This window comes from Lissotriton helveticus, chromosome 10, assembly GCF_964261635.1.
Source record: "Lissotriton helveticus chromosome 10, aLisHel1.1, whole genome shotgun sequence".
NCBI classification, from domain to species: Eukaryota; Metazoa; Chordata; class Amphibia; order Caudata; family Salamandridae; genus Lissotriton; species Lissotriton helveticus.
In genome coordinates this window covers 240,319,686-240,339,986 of record NC_136071.1, presented here as the reverse complement: position 1 = coordinate 240,339,986, position 20,301 = coordinate 240,319,686, and the positions used below count along the sequence as shown (strand labels likewise).

Here is a 20,301-nt window from a genome sequence, read left to right as displayed (position 1 = left end):
CAAGTTGTACTGATAAACCTATTTTGCACGCAAATGATAATGTGTGGAAATCAGGTTTCAGTGATTATTTATCATTTGTGCATCACCGAGAAAAGTTGCTTGAGTTGTTTTGTTTCTATTAAAATCTATATTTCCATCATACTTCAGAATTACAAAAAATGAGTGTAGGAAAGTGCCCCTTTCTGACATGGTCACCCACACTTTTTGCCTGATAAACCAGGTCCCAAGTGCCAGAGCTCTTTCCCAAAACTCTACAATTGTTCCTGCCAATTGGCAAAACCTTTAGCGCCTTCTGTAAATCCCTATTAAAGGTACCCTGGTACCTAGGGTCTGAGGTATTAAAGAGGGTTCCTAAGGGCTGCATGCAGCACGACTTGTGCCATCCTAAGGGACCCCTCACCAAGCACATGCAAGCCTCCCACTGCAAGCTTCGTGTTCCGTGCAGACAAATGTAAAAACACGACGTGTTACATTCCTGTGTGCCATGTTCCTAACACTGCATGTAATATTTGTAAGTCACTCCAACAGCAGGCCTGACAGCCCTAAAGGCAGGGTGCAGAATATTACATGTGAGGGCATACCTGTATGAGCAGATAGGCCCCTGTACTGGTCAGTCCTATTACTTCCAGTACAAGTTACCAGGTAAACCGTTTTAAAACATGTGCATGGTATCAAACATCTCGTATTGATAAACCCACACTGATTCCAGTGATGGATTAACCAATACATGCACCCAGAGGACACCTTAGAGGTGCCCCTTTAAAACCTACCAGCTTCTGGTGTGCTTGCGAACTGTTCTGACCTCCTAGGGTCTCTGCTATTAGACGACCCAGAACAAGAGCCTGTCTGGAATGAGGTTGTAACACCCCCTCCCACAGGATGACCTGCTGATTAGCCTTCCTTCAGCGGCAAGCCTCAAAGTGCTGCCACCTTTGAAATTCGAATCTGGCTTGCCCTCAAAGGAGAGGAAGCTGACGCCTTTGTCCAAGGCCCCCTTGGCACCTGGACAGGTGGGAAAATTAGCTAGTCAGGTAGGCGTGCAACCTCCAAGCTAATACCACCCCTAAGGTGGGCTACTGTGAGGTGTGATGGCATACCTAGGAATTCTGGGACAGGGTTAAGCCCACTTCCCACAAGAAGTGGTCATACAGGTGGCATAGTGACCCCAAGAATCAGTAGTCCATTGGCTACTACTCTACACTCCCCTAAATTCAGTATTTAGGGGAGCCCCTGGCACCAGAGAAGCAGATCCTGACGACCTAAGAAGAGTGGACACCAAAGACCTGCAAAAGCAGAGAGGAGGGAAGAAGCAGCTGACCTGGTCCCAACCCTGCCAGCCTGTCTGCATCCCTCATCGGAAACTGCGCCAGAGTTGACTGGTCCTGCAGCTGTTGCTTCCAGAACCTTGGGAGGACTGCCTGCCTTCGATAAAGACCCAAGACATCCTGTGAACAGCAGACCTGTTCTCCTGCTTCCTGCAGAACCTCCAAAGCAAAACTTAAGTCATCCGGAACAGAAAAAACCTGACATCTGAAGCAACCACTGCACCCGTCGCCCCGAGTTGAAGTGGGCCGACGGTGCCAACAAGGACCCCCGGCCTCAAGAGCTTGAGTCCATTGTAGTTTCACCCCTCGTGGACTCCCCCACGGTGCCTGTAGCCTCTGCACGCAGGTCCCCTCGCCTGTAACTGCTCTTGGTAAGAAAACGATGTCTAAAGTCACCTCTGCAGCTGTCGCCTCCGGGCCGTGGACAAGGCCCCAGGTACCCCTACGTTCCCGAGCATCGCTAGACTTGAACTGCCCTATTGGTTCTACGCGACTGGCCTTCCAGCCAGAGCCTGCAGCCTCTAACCTAGCTTTCAATCTCGATCTTTAATGCGCAGTAAAGTTAACCAGATAAGTACAGAGTTTAACAACATCTTTATTTATTGCTTGGACTTTCATGTCACACCGAAAATAAGGCTCTCCCCAATACAGAGTCTGGCGATCTATAGTCTGAGGTGGAAAGGGGATACAACCATGGGGGACAATCTTGGGGTTAGTTCTGAGAGCAACCCTGTCTCTGTGAACCTGAAGGAAAGTGCCTGCGGCTCACTGGTGCATCTGAGATAAGTTAAGGCTATGTGGAGAGTCACCTTCCATGAGAAGAACTATAAAGAGCAAGAGTACAGGGGTTCAAAGGTGGAATCCATGATCCTGGGTAGCACATTAAAGTTCCATGCAGGTACAGGGTCACCCTGAGAGGTATGATTCTCAAGGCTCTTCAAGAATGCTTTGATGACAAGAATCCGGAAAAAGGAAGAATGTTTCCAGTTTTGCATGTAGGAAGTAATTGCGGCTAAGTGCAGCCATATAGAAGTGTAAGTGGGGACTAACTTTTTCAGGTGCCAGGTGCAAGAGGTAACAAGCATTTACAATGCAACGGTCTCACCTTTGCAAAAGTTAGAGTTATTGGCATTGTAAATGACATTTATTTATGTGTTGGTTTTGAAAACAGATAAATAAATGGCATTGTCATTTACAATGCCAATAGCTTAATCTCTCACAAATGAGAGACCTATTGCATTTGCACCCACACACATACACACACACAGAGCCACAAACACAGAGCCACACACACAGAGCCACACACACAGAGCCACACACACAGAGCCACACACACAGAGCCACACACACAGAGCCACACACACAGAGCCACACATGCCGGAAGTTGCACAGCTGGGGCCTGCCAAAGAGACACACAGAGAGGAAGTCCCCTCGATAATTTTGAAATACAAATCAACGTACAGTCAAAACACTATGCTCAAAAGCAATTCAAACGTCGCACAAACTACAGCCACAGTGCTGGGGAAGTTATGTGAAAGAGTAAATTATCCACACCAATAAACGTCTCCAAGGCCTCCAAGCAAGGGATGTGAAGCTCCATCCCGCATGCACACAGTGCACACAACCCCACACTCCGCATACACACAACCCCACACCCCGCATACTCACAGTGCACTGATCCCCACAACCCGCATAAACGCAACCTCACACTCTGCATACACAGTGCACAGAACCCCACATACTCACAGTGCACTAAAGCCCCCACCGTGCTTATACACTGCACAGAACCACACCCCGCATACTCTCAGTGCACTGAACCCCACACCCTGCATACACACTGTGCACAGAACCACACACCCTGCATACTCACAGTGCACTGAAGCCCACACCTAGGAATGGGACATGCCCCCATGGAGCCACACGAGGACTCGGAAGCTTTTTTTGGGCACCGTTGGGGCGGCCAGCTGCCATCCGGGGCCGCCCCAGCCCTAACTCACCGGGCTGCTCCATGCGCTGGGCGGGGGAAGATCTGTGGCCTACGCGGCGGGGCAGGCACCGGCAATGTGCCTCGGGCCCCTCCGCGTCTCTGCAACTCTCGGTGGCGCCTGCGGGGCTCTCACTCCTCAGGAGAGCCGGGACTTTGAAAATGCAGCCCGCAAGGCTCCGGGCGCATTCTTCCTCCGGGGCTCCCCCATCATCATGGGAGCCCCGCAACTCCCTTGCTGCTTCCGGCGGCGGTGAAGAATCTCTGGTCCCCCTCCATCCCTCGCCCATCATCATGGGAGCCCCGCAACTCCAATGCTGCTTCCGGCGGCGGGGGTGTTGGGGGGGGGGGGGGGGGGGGGGGGGAATCTCCGGGGGAAGCGGAAGTTGCCTCCTTCAGGCCCCGCCTCAGCGAGTTGGTCCCCCATCCAGGGCACGGGGTAGGCACAATACGTGTTGCTGCCGGAAAGGGTGCCGTGGGCTGGTAAACTGCACCGCCTCTCACCAAGGGATACATCCACCCGCCGGACCGCAATCATCGCACCCGCCCCAGCTCCATGAAAAAAAAAAAATGTCGCCCGCAAATATCCGGAAAAAAAAAAAGTAAACACCCACATGTTCATGACGGCAAAAAAAGGGCGGAGCGAGAAAAAAATCACCGGAATGCCCACGAATCTGCTCCGACAATTATTGACACATCTCTCTTCCAATGGCTAGCCTCCATTTATGGAGCTAGCCAATGGAAGAGAGAGGCGGGTGAAAGCCCCTTACTGAAAAACATAAGATTTCGCTTGCGCGACACTGCTGCGCAGTAAACGCCAGGCAAAACCTAAAAAATGATGTCCTGAACCATAGGCTTTAGCGGGCCCAGTTGCTTGGGGATGCAATAGCGGACAAATCCTAACCACTTTGCAGCACAACAGGCCCTTGCAGTAGGTCTGCAGGTTTCCTGCAGGATCGTCGTGCACTCCAGCTGGAGATAAAGATCGCCAAACTTTAAAACCGCAGGTGACAGGTAACTAGGTTGAGCGGTCTGGATGCCTGATTTTGCTTTGGTTGTGTGTGAGAAGGTCCAGTATGTAAGGGAGCTTCCCGTTGGGACTGATAAAATTCTTGAGGAGGGTTGAGTACCAAGGGCTGCATGGCCCACGTGAGAGCCACAAGGATCGGTGCGAGGTGACGTTTGCAGCATCTTCTTTACGACGCACAGAAGGAGGAGGAAAAGCATAGGCAAATATCCCTCACCAGTTCATCCCAACAGCATTGTTCATGGACTGCGGTGAGGTTACCTGGATCAAATTGTGGGTATTTTTTGTTTCTGGAGGTAGTGAACAGTACGGTATTTGTGGGCACCCCAACAGACTTGAGTGGGGTTCCCGCTCATGGACTTGATTATACATCCAGCTGAGCAGTTTCTCAAAGTCTTTGTCTACATCCAGAAGTTACTTCCCCAAAAGGTGTATACAGTAGGGGGATGGTCCAGTGCCAGATCTTTTGCACTAGTACTGATAGCGAGAGAAAGTGCACGCCATGCCACCTTCCTTCTGGAGGCAATATATGGGAGTCATTGTCTGTCTTGTTGAGGATTACTTAGCCCTAAATGACTTGAAAGAAGGCTCAGAGAGCAAGGCATTTGGCCAGTATACTCATATCATCTAGATGCGACGACAGAGAGGCGTTCAAGGTAATGGTCACCTGCGGGACCCGATTTGAGAAAGGCCAGGGCCCGAAATATCCACTCGTATTGTTGAGCAAGATTAAATAATGACGAGCGATTTCTAGGAACTACTCCCCTGAAAATCCTCTAATGTCTGTGGAAGACAAACTGACTTTTGACCTCTGTCTCTGAAAGTGGAGCGAATGTGTCAAGATAAGATTTAAAGGCATCTTTATTGCTCACAATGTAAAAGAGCAATAAAGATGCGTTTAAATCTTGTTTTCTTGTCACAATTGCTGGCTTTTAGAGACGGAGGTCAAAAGTCAGTTTTTCTTTCTACATTTATTTTTCTGTGACTGAAGTTGAGGATTTTGAAAAGTAAACTTGTTACAATTGAACTGCTCAAAGCATGTGAAATGAATGGCTGTAAGATGTCAGGCTTTTTTCTAATACAACACTGAAATAGCTAACCAATACAACAATGAAATAGCTAAGTGAACTGTTCAAACAGTTCAAATGTATTTCACTAGTTATGAAGACATGTTTGTAATTCTGCTGTGCAAAAATATTTTTATAGGCTCAAAACAAATTAGAACACTTTCCTGGGTGATTTGCAAATTTTAAATATTTGTTCTGAAACACAATTCTCAAACATTGTTTATGCACTATTATCAGTGAAGCTACATTTTACTGGGAAAGCTTTGTGGCCGTTTCAATGGAACATATGCTATCTGTAAATGGCAGTGCACTACCACATCATGCTTTAGTAATATATTTATGCTCCTGCCCAGATGACAGTGCTAATAGTGAACTAAGGGCCAGATGTACGACCGTTCCATTCTGCGATTCACAAAATGGAATGTACAACAGTGTCAGACACGGTTTGCGATTCTCAAATGGGTCGCAAGGGACCTGCCTCTTTAATATTCATGAGGCAGGTCGCAATTTCCAGCCCATTGGGAATGTCTGGAAACACCAGGATGGTGGCCTGCTGAAGGCAGCAGACCCCCATGTCTGATTTTTCAATAAAACAACCTTTTTTTTGTCCATATGCAGCCTGTTTTCCTTAGAGGAAAATGGGATGAATTTAAAGAAAAAATGTTCTTTCTATTTTTTAAGGGTAAGCAGTGGTCCCTGGGACCACTGCCTGCTCTTAAAAATATGTTTGCACCCATTCACAAAGCAAAAGTGGTCCCATTGGGACTCCTTCCCGTTTGCGAGGGGCTTACTTGAAGTAGGCGGTAAACTTCAAGTAGTTTTCGACCTAAACAATGGTACATACACTTCTGACTCGCTATTAGGAAGAGATGACCTTGGCATGCCCCTTCCTAATAGTGACTCACAAACACTATTCTGCAAGTCACCTACTTTCAAAACAGCGTTTGTACATGCCACCACCCTTTTTTGCGGTTGCAAACGGGCCTTTTTCCCATTTATGACTCTAAAAAAAATGTTGTAGATTTGGCCCAAAGAGGCATGCCAGGGATCATGTGCACCCTCCCTGTATACGGGCTTGATTCTTGTTATTCATGGAGCAAACATGGAGTCTAGAAAAAAAAGGTTTTTTGGACAGCAGAAACAGTGGACTTCAACATTTGAATGTGCTCTCTTATGTGATAATAAAGAAAAGGACGGCTCCATAACACAAAATATTTGCATAGGATCACACAATTTTAGACCAGTTCACGGGTCAAGCACATTACAGTTCGGTCGAGTAGATTAATCAAATTACTAGACCTGCAGGCCTAGTAACATTTTTATGTATTTTTGAGCCCTGAAGGCCTACCCTGCAACAGATAGTTGCTGCTCCAACACTGCAGGAAATGATGGGTACTTGCTTTAGCAACAATAGATCCTCAGTGAACCTCTACGTGTGATCACTGGGCCAAGAGGCGCTACTGCAACAGGCACATATGAAACCTGGCATGGGCACTAGAGCGATGCATTATGCCATCTTCCTGAGGAGGTGTATTATGGTCCTGACCATAAGTTGACCACTGGGCTCAGAAAGAGGAAACAGCTGCTGAAATGCGAACACCAACTGCTGGCTGGTGTAGGCTTTGAATGCATCTGTGTTTAGGACCGACCCCAGGACAGGATGGACCTGTAGGGGATTAGAGGTAGAACTTTGAGGCATTACTGGTAAATCCCAGACTGTGGAGCAGGGAGATTGCAGTACGAGCGTAGGCTAGGCAGTGCCGCCCCTTCTTCGGTGAGTGGCAACCATCGCCATGCACTTTGTGAACACCCTTACAGCAGTTGTAACCTTGAAAGGAAGCAATTTGAAACAGTAGTGTTGTCCACTTACCACAAAGCCAAGGTAGCACCGATGGGCGTGCTGGATGGGTATGTGAAAGTAGGCATCCAGAGAGGTCATGTAGTCACCGTTTGATTAGAGGAATGACGTCCTGCAGGGAAGTGGAGTGAAAATGTTCTCACAGGATATGGTTGTTAAGGGCCATGAGGTCCCGGACTGCCCTCTTCTTGCGAATGAGGATGTTAACAGAGTAAACTCCTTTCCCCTGGGACTAAGGGGATGCTCTTTCCATCACGCCCTTGTAGACGATCACTTTCACTTCTTCCTCTAGAAGGCAAAGGTGTTCACTGGTGATAAAAATTTGGGGAGGGGTTGTGTGGACTTCTAGGCAGGGAAGAGAACATTGTGTAAACCTCTCTTCTCTCCCACAGGTGACATGTGAGTGGAGTGGTGGACGAGGAAAGTCAAGTGTTTGGAGCGGACAACCCCTTTATTTCCACCGGAGCTACCTCTACCCCTTTCGACGCTTGTTGTTGGCCCTGTAACGCCCTGACAGCCTTCTGGTGTGAATACTTGTTGACTCTGATAAGACTGTGGCAGGTCAGGGGAAGAGGCTTTAGCTACTCGTGGCTTTTGCCTTTGAAAAGATTCCCTAGCAGCTGGAGTTTGAGTGGCACCTATGGAATTTGCAATGTTGGTGTCCTTGATCTTTTACAGCACATCATCAACCTGTGGCCCAAAGAGTGGTTTCCCATCTACTGGGAGGTTGAGGAGATGTTGTTAGATGTCCGGTTTAAAATCCAGGTTATAGAACCATGCAGGACATCCAAGGAGGATGCTGCTATTGCCGCCTCAAGAGGCTCTGTCCGTGGCATCGAGGGCACACTGGATGTTGGTGTTACAGATTATTTTGCCCCTGGAAACCATCTACCTTCCCCACCCCTTTTCTGAACTCCTCAGGAAGATGTTTAACGCACTCCTGTATTTCCTCCCACTGGAGCCTGTCACTGCTGGAGAGCAGAGGCCCTTTTCCAGGCAGCACGAACCACCAGAAATGCAGAGAGACCCTGGGTGTTACTAACCTCAACTTTACAAGGTCTTTAACCATTTAGATTTAAGCATGTCTATGAGCATGGAGAGGAATTGCACACTTTGCTCAAATTTAGAGAAAGTCCTCTTCTGCGTGGTGAACATTAATGTCCACCTTGTTGAAGGTGGCGGCTTGTTGCAGGCCCTCGTGGTAGGCGATGTTATCATGGGTGTCCCAGACAGGATAGTGATCGAGGTGTCATCTGTAGGCCGTGTCTAAAAGGGCATGTCAGAGATCAGCAGGACAGAAGGGCTGCCTGAATGTGAAAAGAACGGCGGGGATCCCTCGGGTGACTGTGGTGGAGGCAGCGGTAGGGGTGATGTGCCTGGAGGCAGTAATGATGAAATGTATGCAGGAGAGGACTACTGCTCTTGTCTCTTCGGCATCGGATCCCGGTCAGACCTCCAATGAGGTTTCCTCCTCTTGCAATGCAGAATCTCTGCTGGGTATGCAAAGATTGTTTAGCCAAAATTTTCCAGGTGACAGGATGAATGAAGAGATATCTCTTCCTGGCATCAAGATCTTCTTGGATCCTCTGAAGGATGGCCTTTTCTGAATCCTCAGATCCGACAGTTCTTTCAGCATTGATGAATTGATGGAGGCCTTGGCGCCGGCTTCAATGGTGCGTTCAGTGACAGCTTAGAGTAATGAAGAGGCTGGTAGGCGCCTTTGGACCATGTTAGGGTTCAAGGGCTGAGAGGGATAGATGCCCTTGTATGGGTCCTTCAGATCTGAAGCCTTCTCGAAGTGCCGACCGTAGCCCAAGGGTGGCAGAAGCTCTGGAGGTGGGAGTCTTTCATACACAGGATTTGACACCAGAATATCAGTAGCCGTCCTCTGCCTCGATGTGGGATCACTTTTGAGGCTTCAAGATCAGAGCAGTGCATTCTGAAGACCTTGGGTGTGGTCTTCATTCAAGGACCGCAGGTTTTGGGTGTCAGCAGAGCTTACGCTTCATCCTCTGGTACAGAAGCATTGGAGGAGGTAGAATTTGGGCTACGCATGGCTTGCCGTACCGAAAGAGCCATCGTCCTTACATTCTTCAGCGCATGCTGGGAGTATCAGTGGACGACAACTAGTGAGCCGCGGTGGACCCAGTCCCTCACTATTCGGTACTGTATGGTCTTTTTGGAGAGGAAGGTGAAGCAAGATGAGAGGCACATGTTTTGGATCTTGTGAGGGTCCAACCACACGTACCTGGCATGACTTCAAAGGTCAGCTCTGGAAGGAAGTATTCTTCTTCACCCTTTAACGATCCACATTCCCCGGCACAAAAGCTCAATGAAATGGGCATGCAGTCCTCAACGCTTGCTGGAGACCCAGCATGTGGGTACTAGGTCGCTGTAGTTTTTGGAGGGAATATGACAAAGTAACCTGATCAAGGATAGAAGCTATGGAGCACTAACTGATCGAAGCTATGGAGCACTGACTGATCCCTTCAAATGTTCGGTATCTAATTTCCACCGTGTAGGGCCAAAAAAGAAATGAGACACTAAAACCAGAAAGAACATCAGCATACTTTCAAATCTGAAGGGGGGAGGGGGATAAGGTAGGGTTTCAATAATACAATCTAACTTTGATTGGGGCTCATGTGCATTGTCCACTAAGCGAGGAATCACAGTGCATGCAGTGACTCGAAAGACTTTTTGAAGAAAAACAACATGCAAACGTCTGCGTTCAACACTAGAACAGGAGTATGCAAAGCATGTGCGTATATATACTCACACATGCTTGAGAACATGCATCTGACCTTCTCTTTCATGGAAGCCTAAGATCAGTGGTCACCAAAGCAGTTTGGGTGAGCCATGGGAATCAATATGAATAGGCTATGCAAGGGAAACTCGTTACAGTGGTGGTATATTCAATGCTTCGAAATGGCCATTCAGAGTTTTCACCGTAAATCAGAGCCTGTTGTAAATCATAGATCGGGAAATTATACTACGGGCATTCCCTCCCACCTCTGCAAGGAGCTATATAGGATGGCATTTCAGACATAATTGTTGGATTGTATACAAGCAACTTCTGCTGCATGTTGCTAACAAAACTGGGACACAGTCCCATGCCCAGAAGGAAGCAGTGGGACATGCATGTGGCCTGTCGGTCACTGTGCCATAGCTAATAAGACTCCCAAGAGAAACAACACAGCAGATCACCTGAACACAGACAGAAGACCAACAGACAGACCCGCAAAAGTGCCATCTGCAGAGCTTAAAAGGAAACAAGACTATGGAACCATGGGTGGGAAAGTGAGCTCACTGAGCAAGTCTTGTATATTTTGTTCTATGAAAGGATCAGTGTTGGTTGATCGCATCAGAGGTCCCAGGGTCATAACTCCTGTTGCAAAGCAGACTAGTTGTGACATTTTTGGCATTAGACTTGAAGATTCAATGCTGGAACGGAACAGGGAAGTGAGTGACAAAGGCAACTTACACTCACTGAAATTATATCTTGAAAGGAGAGGACTAGGGGCATAGTCTACTGGCTAAAGCAGTCTTGGATGACCCAGAAGAGATTCTCTTTGCCGATAAGAAAATTAGAGAAACACTCACAGGAACTCTGAAGTTTGGAAGCCGTGCCTGCCTGTATAAGGTGACAGGCTCATCCAGCCCCTCTGGCTGGACTGGAAGCAAGGCACCATCCGGAGCAGGGCATCATGCTGTTTTACTGAAGTAGGAAGCCTCCAGTGGCTACTTTTGAGCCTGGTTCAGGAACTTTCATGGACTGTCCATGCAGAATGGAGAAGCCACTTATAATATATAATTTAGCAGTAACTGATCAGTTGTTAGTCTCCTTCGTCCAGCCTCCTGGTCCGAGCCTGCAGCCTCTTTGTGTGACGAGATCTCCATTCACTTGCATTGGACGCCCAACACTGATTTGCCCCCTGCACTCGGCCGCCCCTGTGCCACTGGTGATGTATGGTTTTAGCTGCCTTGTGGCCCCCCTCTCCTTTGTACTTGCCTAAGCCCCTGGGGCATGTGCCCTGAAATCACGGGTACCTACCTGCAACCAGCACCTCTGTGGTTGCCCCCAGGCTCCATTGACTAACATTGGGCCCAGGGACCTCTGTACCCTGCTGTCCCCAGTGCCGCTGGTGGTGTAGGACCTGCTTTGATCTGACCCTTGCCCAGTGCTGATCCAAACCTCTGAAGACTGGATGTGTAAGTCGAGATCTTACCTGTAAATGTGCATAACAGTGTTTCTCACAAGGGATTGCATTTCTTGATATTGCACCAAGGGCCATATGTATCAAGCCAAATTGACTTCGCAAACGCCGAAATTCGCAGAATTTCGGCGTTTGCGAATGCAATTTGGACTAATGGTATTATCAAGCAAATCTGCTTGTAAAATAAGGAATTGCAAAAATTGCGATTTCTTATCTTGCGATTGCATTTAAGGAATCGCAAATTTTGCGATTCCTTTAATGCAATGTAAGAAGCCCAAAAAAATAGCTAATTGGCCTTAAGGAATCGCAAATTACCACCAACTTCTAGTTGGTGGTAAGTTGCGAATTCCTTTGAAAATGCATATTTTTTCATTTTCCAAAGTGCCATGTGACGCACATACATGCCCTTAGGGCATGTATGTGCGCCACATGTGCACCCATGCAGATTTCAGGGATGCAACAGGGTGTCCTTTGCACACCCCTGCACCCTTGAAAATATTCTCAATTTGCGATTAGCAAATTGCGAATTGCAAATTTCCCCTTCATTCCTATGGGCCTCCTGGCCCATAGAAATTAATGGGAAATTATTCCTTAATTGCGATTAGCAATTTGCTAATCGCAATTAAGGAATTTTAAGGAATCGCTAAAAAAACGATTTTCTACATACATACCATTTTGCAATTTCTAAATAGCGATTCCTTAAAAATCGCTATTTAGAAATCGCTAAACGGAATGTTGATACATAGTGTCTATCTTTTACATTGCTAAATTAACGCTATTCTGGATTGACACCAGAGTATTTTCAGTACAACTAACGTATTTTTATTTTCTTTGCAAATACATTCACACTGTAACTGAAAAGTATTGCTGTTTGATAACCGATACTTGCCTGCAACCGAGTTTCTCTTTGTTTTAAAATAAAAGTAACAATGTAATATTTTTGTACAAACAATTGTTCTTGGATTCAGTCTTTGAGTGTGTATGTGTAATCATTTCTTGCCCGAGTGTGTACAACAAATACTTAACACAGCCCTCTGATAAGCCTAACTGCTCAACCACACTACCACAAACGAGAATAAGCTATTATCTACTTTAACTTCTGGAAAGCCTTCGAGGGTCCACTGGACTGTGCGAACACTATACCTTACTATGGTATAGTATATTCAGAGCCGGTTTCCTACAGGCTGTTTTAGGGAAACGGTGCTTGCCTGACTGGGAACTAGGCACCAGGACTTCCTACAGGGTGGTGTCCAGAGCCAAGATTCTGACCTGGGCAATCAACACATTACAATCAGGGGGTCAGGAACTAAAAGTCCCTTGCCAGATATTTGCCTTTAAATTTGGAACAAGTTTATTTTAACGGATGAAAATGGTGTGTGCCTCTTTTTCGTATAAATGAAGGTTTATCTGGCAACCTTGCCTGCTTGGACAAATTATAGATGCAATTTTGGGGTTGAAGAATAGTCCATTACAGCAAAGCAAATTGAACAGCTTGAAACTGCATTGATAACACGCAATGAAGCTCATCTACTGCACATCACTCCAGGGGACACAGTGGGAAGACGGGCACAATCTGAAGGAGTACAAGAAACCAAATGGACATGTCCCATAGCTCTGCCAGAAAGAGTCCTTCACCTACACCACCATAAACAGGAAGTAGCGAATGAGCTCAAAATATGAATACGGCTGACCTGGATGCATAGCATGGAATCTGAGGTGAGAAAGCTGGCACCAGAAGAGCAGAAACTGGTGGCTAAGGAGTGTAAAGCAGATTTTAAATAAACCTTGCCCTGGAAAAAGTAGTAATCTTGGAGTACAAGACTGAACTTGAACATATGGACTGGAAGCTCAGAGAGCTTCTGTGACCACTAAATAGCTGCTGTAGATGAGAAAGTGCCTCTAGTTGCCCCATTTGCTCTTGTTAAAGGCTAGGCCAGCTTTTGCTCTTAAAAAAACAAATTAATTGCTCACACATTTCCTTGCTAATGGGTGGCTAAATAGATAAGCAGCACGTAGTTCAGGGATCTGTAGTAGTGTACTCTCTTCCACCTTAACTATTCTGCAAATGTGGGCAAAGTACCTACATGAATTCCCAGAAGAAATGAAATGCAGCCATCAGGGGAAAAGAAAATTATCCCGCAAATATATACAAACATAATAAAATCAAGGACAAAAGAAAGTTGTTTTTTGCCTCAGGTGAGCAAGTATCTTTTCTCACTCACTAAACTTTGTCTCAAAAGGTGCATGTCTTTACTATCATAACCGTCTAAAATGTTTCTATTTGTGATTAAAAACCAAAATAGCTGGCCAAAATGTGCTTTAATGAGTTCCATTAGTATGTCTCTTACCTGTTCATAAAAGTAGAGCGCTCTTTCAAAGTTCTTCAGACCTGTGTAAATCATTCCTCCATAGTAGTAATAACATAAAAAGTGCTTAGCATCGAAAGCCCCATTTTCTTTACAAATGTCCATCATGTCGACATCTAGATATGCAAGGGCAGGTTTGAAACATTTTGCCAACAAGCAAAGCTATAAGGAAATGAAGGGGGGAAAAAAAGGCAAAATGGTGTGAACTCAAATTGTAACATTTTATTTCAGAGTTATTCTTCGGAGACTACGAAGAAGAAGAGAACCATGACACAGCAAAAATAAAAAAATGTCACAGGTCTGCACAAACATCAAAAACACACCCATACAGCACCAAGCTCTCTTTGCAAATCCGGGTTTCATAAACCTACATTCCTTATTTTGTGGAAAGGGTGATAATTATGTTGTATTGCGACATTTAGTGTAGGAAACTGGGTTTTTGTTGTAGTAACCCCCACTTTTTGCCACCTTATTAGCTACTGGATGGTGGTTTTTAACTCGAACAGTGCACTGGGTGACTATCTGCATATTGCCCTGGAAACACTAGAGATCGAGGAAGCTTGGAACAGCAATTTGGAACTAACATCATTTAATAAAGTGTGTAATACCAGGGCTAAGTCACTATCTTTTGCGGAAGATAAAAGGAGATTGGCCAAACGCCGTCATGCATGGGTGGTAATAAATTCATATAAAAGACCAAAACCACAACCCTATTTAGCAGCCATTTCCGTCTATCACTAAAAAGGAGGTTCATGGCACACAGATTAGGTGATTACTGCTCAAAGGATCTGGTCCCTACCTGGAAAAGCAAACAGCAAGCAAAGACATGCCATCTATGTGGGTACCATACAGAAACTTTATGCCACCTAATGTGCGCCTGTGAGTCCGTAAAAGAAGAAAGGAGGAAATTGTTGAAAACACCCTTAAATGACAAACATTCGTACTTGCCGATATGCGGTAACAAGTTGGATGGGTGCCTCATCGACCATTTTAATATGCCGCGGGGTAAAATTTATGACACTAGTAGATAACCTACTCGCGAAAGTAGAAAAAGATCAAATGCTTGGGGCTGGAAAGGGAATTTTATAGAAACTGTAAATATTTTAAAGTATGACTAAGAATATGTTTTTCTTTTAATTTTGCCAGTTACAATTTTTTTTTAATGTATGCTTTATGGTTGTGACAAACCAAATTAAGTTATCTTTGACTAAAAGTGTAGAACAGTGCACTGGGCTTGTTACCCACACCTCAGTCCCAGTGTTCTTTCCTTTAAAACAAGGTGATATCTAATTGGAACACAACTGACAAATGACTTCAGTACCCCTGTAATTCCCTAGAAAATGGTACCATCTGTACCTCGGGCATGGGTACTAAAGAAGGTCCCAAAGGGCTACAGCATATCTTATGCCACCCTAAGGAACCCACACACAAATTCCACATAGATTGCCATTGCTGGTTCAAACCATTTAAGGTAAAATCATAAGGGTGTTCTGGTAGGCTGTAGGCAACCCCCATAATCATTGGCTGACATGATAGTCTTGTATGAAATCAAACATCTTATTTACACAAGCTCAATAAGGGTCTCATTCTGATCTGCAATAGTAAAATCTGCCAGTTATTTGTTTTACTGTACTGCACACACAATAAGAGAATCAGAATCCTTTTCTAGAAAAAGGATCTATGTCTAGAGCTCTCGATTTACTTTTCTGCTTTGGTCTCTGTTGACTTGCTCTACATGCATGGTAAAATGAAGCAAAAAAAAAACTGAAAATCAGAAGAACCTTAAGACTGTGGTCTTCCAAAGTTCACACTGCTGCCTCTTTGAATGGACCAGAAAAAAGAATGTTTAGTTTCACCACCAGCCTTCTCATTTCTGTGAAGGATGTTAGGTCATTAAACAGACTGCACTTTGAAGAGAACTAGAGAATTCTAAAGAAAGGTTAGCAGCCATTATTGCGCTGCATTCTATATATTATGTTGAACTAGTATGAAGTCATGGAGGAATGAGAACCCATTAGTGAGCTACAACTCCTTAGATCCAGAGAAGAGAACTTTCATGACAACCTGCTGGAGAATCACAATACAATGTTCTGGGTTAGGCTACATTGATACAGACTAAGAGTTTCTCCCTCTTGTTAACAACTACTCAATCCAATCTTGTTTCTTCATCAGTTCTTTCTCACTCATTTTTGCAGTTAATCAACCAGCGTTCAAGAGTGTTAGCAAAAACCCATACAGAATTCCATTTGACTGTTCTCATGAAGGAGAAAATATTGAAGAAAAAAGGAAATAGTAAAAAAGGCAATGAATAAAAGATAAAAATGCAAACTGAACGAGTACGATTGAGAATACATGATGAAATTCTGTGTTTTTTTTTACATAGGATGGTAGAGTTGAAAAAAAGAAAATTGTGCAATAAAATTCATTTTGTTTGAACACAATGGTTAGACTTAAGGTTATACTTAAGGTTAACTGCAAATATCTCCATTGATTCAGAAGTGTTTCATGATGATGTGCATACGCAGAAATAATGTTCATGAATATTAATGAACACTTCATAATGGAGGAACAATGCATCTGCCTCTGCATGCATTGTTAACATTAAAACAGTGACAAAATATTTTGCTAGAGATGGTGAATATAATGACTTGTTTTTAGAAGTTTTGGAACTATTGTAAAGTCACTTAAATATTAGTACACAGTTTAATAGCACATTTAGACAGATTTTAGTTTCTGGTGTGTACTTAAGAAAAAAAAGATAATAATCACACCGCAAATCTCAGCAAAAACAGCAAGATCCACTTCCAAAATGGGTCCATTCAACACGCATTTCGTTTGGACAGCATATTTCGGAAGTGGTTTAGCCAGCATCCACGTTGGAATTTGGTGCACTCCCTCCTAGCGACATATCGTTTAAAGTAGAATTAGTAAATTGCATTCGTGTCACTTCAGCTCCTGTCTAATGTCTCTATGAAACAAATAAGCTAAAGACCAGCATTCCTGGGCATTCTACCAGTCTAATGAATTTACCACAACTGGGATCTGAAGCGGGTAAGCATTACTTGAGGTAATGTTAAGCCAGTTAAATTAAGGATGTTTTCAGAACTGTTTTTGCATGGAGATATTTAACCAACAGAATATCAAAAAAGGAATTTGAAAATATGAAAAATTATTTGATTTGCTTTTTAGAATTAAAACGTAATTTATTTATGGAAAACTTTCAGACATTTCATTCCTTTCCAGTTCAACGAATATCAATGAACTATGAAAAATGGCTTCTCACCTGGCAGAGATCTGCATGTATTGAGGTTAACTGGTTTGTATTCATCTGCATCTTGTCGATGGCTTGCCTGAGAATGCCGATTCCACGCAGGGGCTGTCAAAAAGGACATCTTTCAGACAAAATAGCAGCACATGGCGGCTTTTGTTGACAGGTACAACACAAATACAACACATTGATTGTTAACTGAACAGGGTCTTACACAAGAGAATCTGAAATGAACAAAACCGACAACTTTTAACTCCTAACATGTTAATTCTAAAAGTAGCTTTACAGGGCAGTGCAGTTTCTCACAGAAAACAGCTTTTTTATAACCACAAACAAGCGGTGATTTGCAATGTAAGCTTAGGCTTTTACACGTACAGAATATTCGAAGAATCCACCAAGAGACTTTGTCTTCAGTATAACGAATCGGATGAACAAACAATGAATGAAGATTCCAAAGTATTACCTGCTGTGGGCATGAATCAATAACACCTTTACGACACATCTAAAGACTGGTGAAAGATTTTAATGCTGGAACTGTATATTGAGGGGCAGGATCTATCCTTAGACCTGGATCACAGGGACCATCTGCATGGCACTCCAGTGTAGGTATTTTGACAAATGAAGCAGATCTGTGAATCATCCCTAGCAAGACAACCATGGAGCAGTCAAGATGAATATTACCTTGAACTGTTTTAACCGTATGATCACAATGAGGATCGGGGAAAATAGTTAGAGTGAAGTGTCCGACTAGTTCATTGAAAGTGGTGTTGTTGAAGGTGACTAACTGTATGCAACAGCCATAATTTATGATATGGAGTATCCATTTGTCGGAGGTGATCCTCGTCCATTCTACAGATTCTTGCTCCTACTGGTGACGTGTGTTGGAGGGTTCCCTGTTGGTAGTGTTGATTCCCCCGGTAGCCCCCCCCCATTCACAGCTGTGAAAGGGCCGGCTGGAACTTGAGCGATACTGCCATTGTGGGGTGGGGGAGGGCTCACGGCGCTGGCTGCTGAATCTTATGTGGGACACATGTGGTTGCATAGCTTCTTTTGAGGAGGTTGTTCTCGTCCTCTGGGTCATCCCTTCCGGGAAGATTCCTTTGTATTGTAGGACTCCCATTACCTTGGAGGTCACACAGTCCTTTTTCATGCGCTAATGCGCTTTGTCTACCACCTCTCCAAATAGGATGTTCCCTGTGAAGGGCATATTGATAATGGTTGACTGGACTTTCTGCTTGAAATGAGAGATTCTCAGCCAAGCGTGCCAGCACAAAATTGTGGCTGTGCAAAGCGGTCTATTAACCATGCTCGCTGCAGTCAGCACAGATTTCAGTCACGTGTTTGCAACTGTGTTGCCCTCCTGAAACACTGCGCGTGCCCTCTTCTTGAACTCCTCTGGGAGATGTTCCATCAGTTTCTCCATCTCGTCTCACCAGTGGTGTACATATGTATTTAGCAGGGTATTTGAGTTGGCTAACCTCCACTGCGTTGCTGTGGACCTTTCCAAATTCCGGCCCACCAAGTCTACTCTCTTGCTTTCCCTGTCAGGAGGTTTTCCTGTAGCCATGGGTGTGTTAGCTCTTTTTTGTGCTGTTGCCACGATAAAGGAGTCCACTGGCACATTACCCCTAGTGTAAGGTGGGTCCTATGATGAGAAGCGTTTACTTCTTATCGAACCTTGGGGTTACTGCCTTAGCCACAGAAGGTTTCAGAAATATTTCCATGTCCTGGTCCAGCACGCTAGAAGCATTGGGATAAACTGGTTGCTCTTTTGTTCAAGCAGTAGTGACTGAAGGAAGAAACATGTTTGTAACTAGAGGAGGAACAATCAGAAGCATAAGTGGCTGCAGCCCTCTAGAAGTGGAGATACCACGAGGAGCACTCTCCCCATTGTTTGAAGATACATAATTTGCCGACTGCTATTGAAAGATAATGAGGAAGTAAGAGATTAAGTACTGGGATGTAGGTGCTTGCGAAAAACTATGTTTTACAACTGAGGACTGAACTGGATTATGACTTATTAGCCCAGATGAAGTCGGTGGAAATTATCCACAAGACGAAAAATGTGTTGGCTGCATTCTGTTCAGACTGGCTGTGAAATTACCTATTTGGAATTCTGACATTTGGAATTAAACAAAGAAATTACCATAACTAGGGACTGCTGGATTTACTATGGAATTGACATTTGCTCGGTATAAGATTTTGTTTGTATTGTTATTTGGGGATTCCATCTCTATACCTTGGAACGTTGGGTGGCCGCTCCACTTATCCTTGGAGGAAACTTTGGAATTTTGATTGTGCTACATTGCACTGACTCAGGGCAGAGTTGGCCCTGCCACTTTTAGACTGTTTTATTACTGCATTGTATGCAGTGATGTCAACTAGTTGTGATGGTTTCAAAGGGTAAGACTCCACCCCTTCATTTGGGGAGTCTGCATAAATGTCCTGCCAGGCATCTGTTTCCCCTATGTGTGAGAGGCCTTCTTGTTGTTCTTCCTGCAGATCAAAGAACTCCACTTCCAACTCTTTCTACAGCTCTTGGGTAGCTGGGGTTTCCAGCTCCTGAGTCCTCTACTTCCACTTGTTTTTTCCAGTGGAATTCTGTAACACTGAAGGGAGTTGTCGAACTCTCCCTTTTTAATTAGGACTTTGAGTTTGGCTTCGATGCGCTTTCTTTTTCCCTCTACCTCAAGCGATTTTCTTTCTTCATCAAGCTCCCTCTTGGTTTCCTTGTTTCAGTGTTGATGCCGAGGAATTTTTCGACATCTAGGTCGGGTGCCTCTGTGTTTCAGCATCAATGTTTTTTTCTGTGGCGCTGTGGATCCCGTCTTCGCAGATGGCGTCCAGCTGGCTTTCACCATCTCCCTCCCATCCCTTTGATCCTCTCTTGAGCTGGAAGCAGGTGTCAATGGTTTGCCTCCATCAGTGTCCCTTGCATTAGACCTTTGTGGCTCCTCGGGCTTCACTCTGGAATTGATTTCAGTGTTGTTTCTGGTTTCTTTGCATCAGAGGTCTTCTGCTTGACTGTGTCTCGGCTCTGAGAAGTTACTTCTGGTCTGTGTTCCTCCCTCGATGCCTTGTTGTGGCTTTTGCCGGACTGACCCTAGATGATCTCCTAGAGTTCTGGTTCATCCCCTAGGGCCTCTTCCGTCTGCCTCATCGCTTGACATGCCGAGGTCTTTTAAGTGCTCT

At 45.0% G+C, this 20,301-nt stretch overlaps 1 protein-coding gene across 1 annotated transcript in view; it reads right to left on the bottom strand.

Moving 5' to 3' along the window:
- The window catches only part of COPS3 (COP9 signalosome subunit 3), a 97,745-nt gene that overhangs the window by 32,676 nt on the left and 44,768 nt on the right, over positions 1–20,301 (bottom strand). Inside the window, exons 5-6 of the mRNA XM_078665212.1 lie at positions 17,125–17,217; positions 13,824–14,003 (exon numbers count right to left, since the gene is read on the bottom strand). Coding sequence (XP_078521338.1) covers positions 13,824–14,003; positions 17,125–17,217 — 273 coding nt within the window. The remainder of the gene's footprint in view (positions 1–13,823; positions 14,004–17,124; positions 17,218–20,301) is intronic.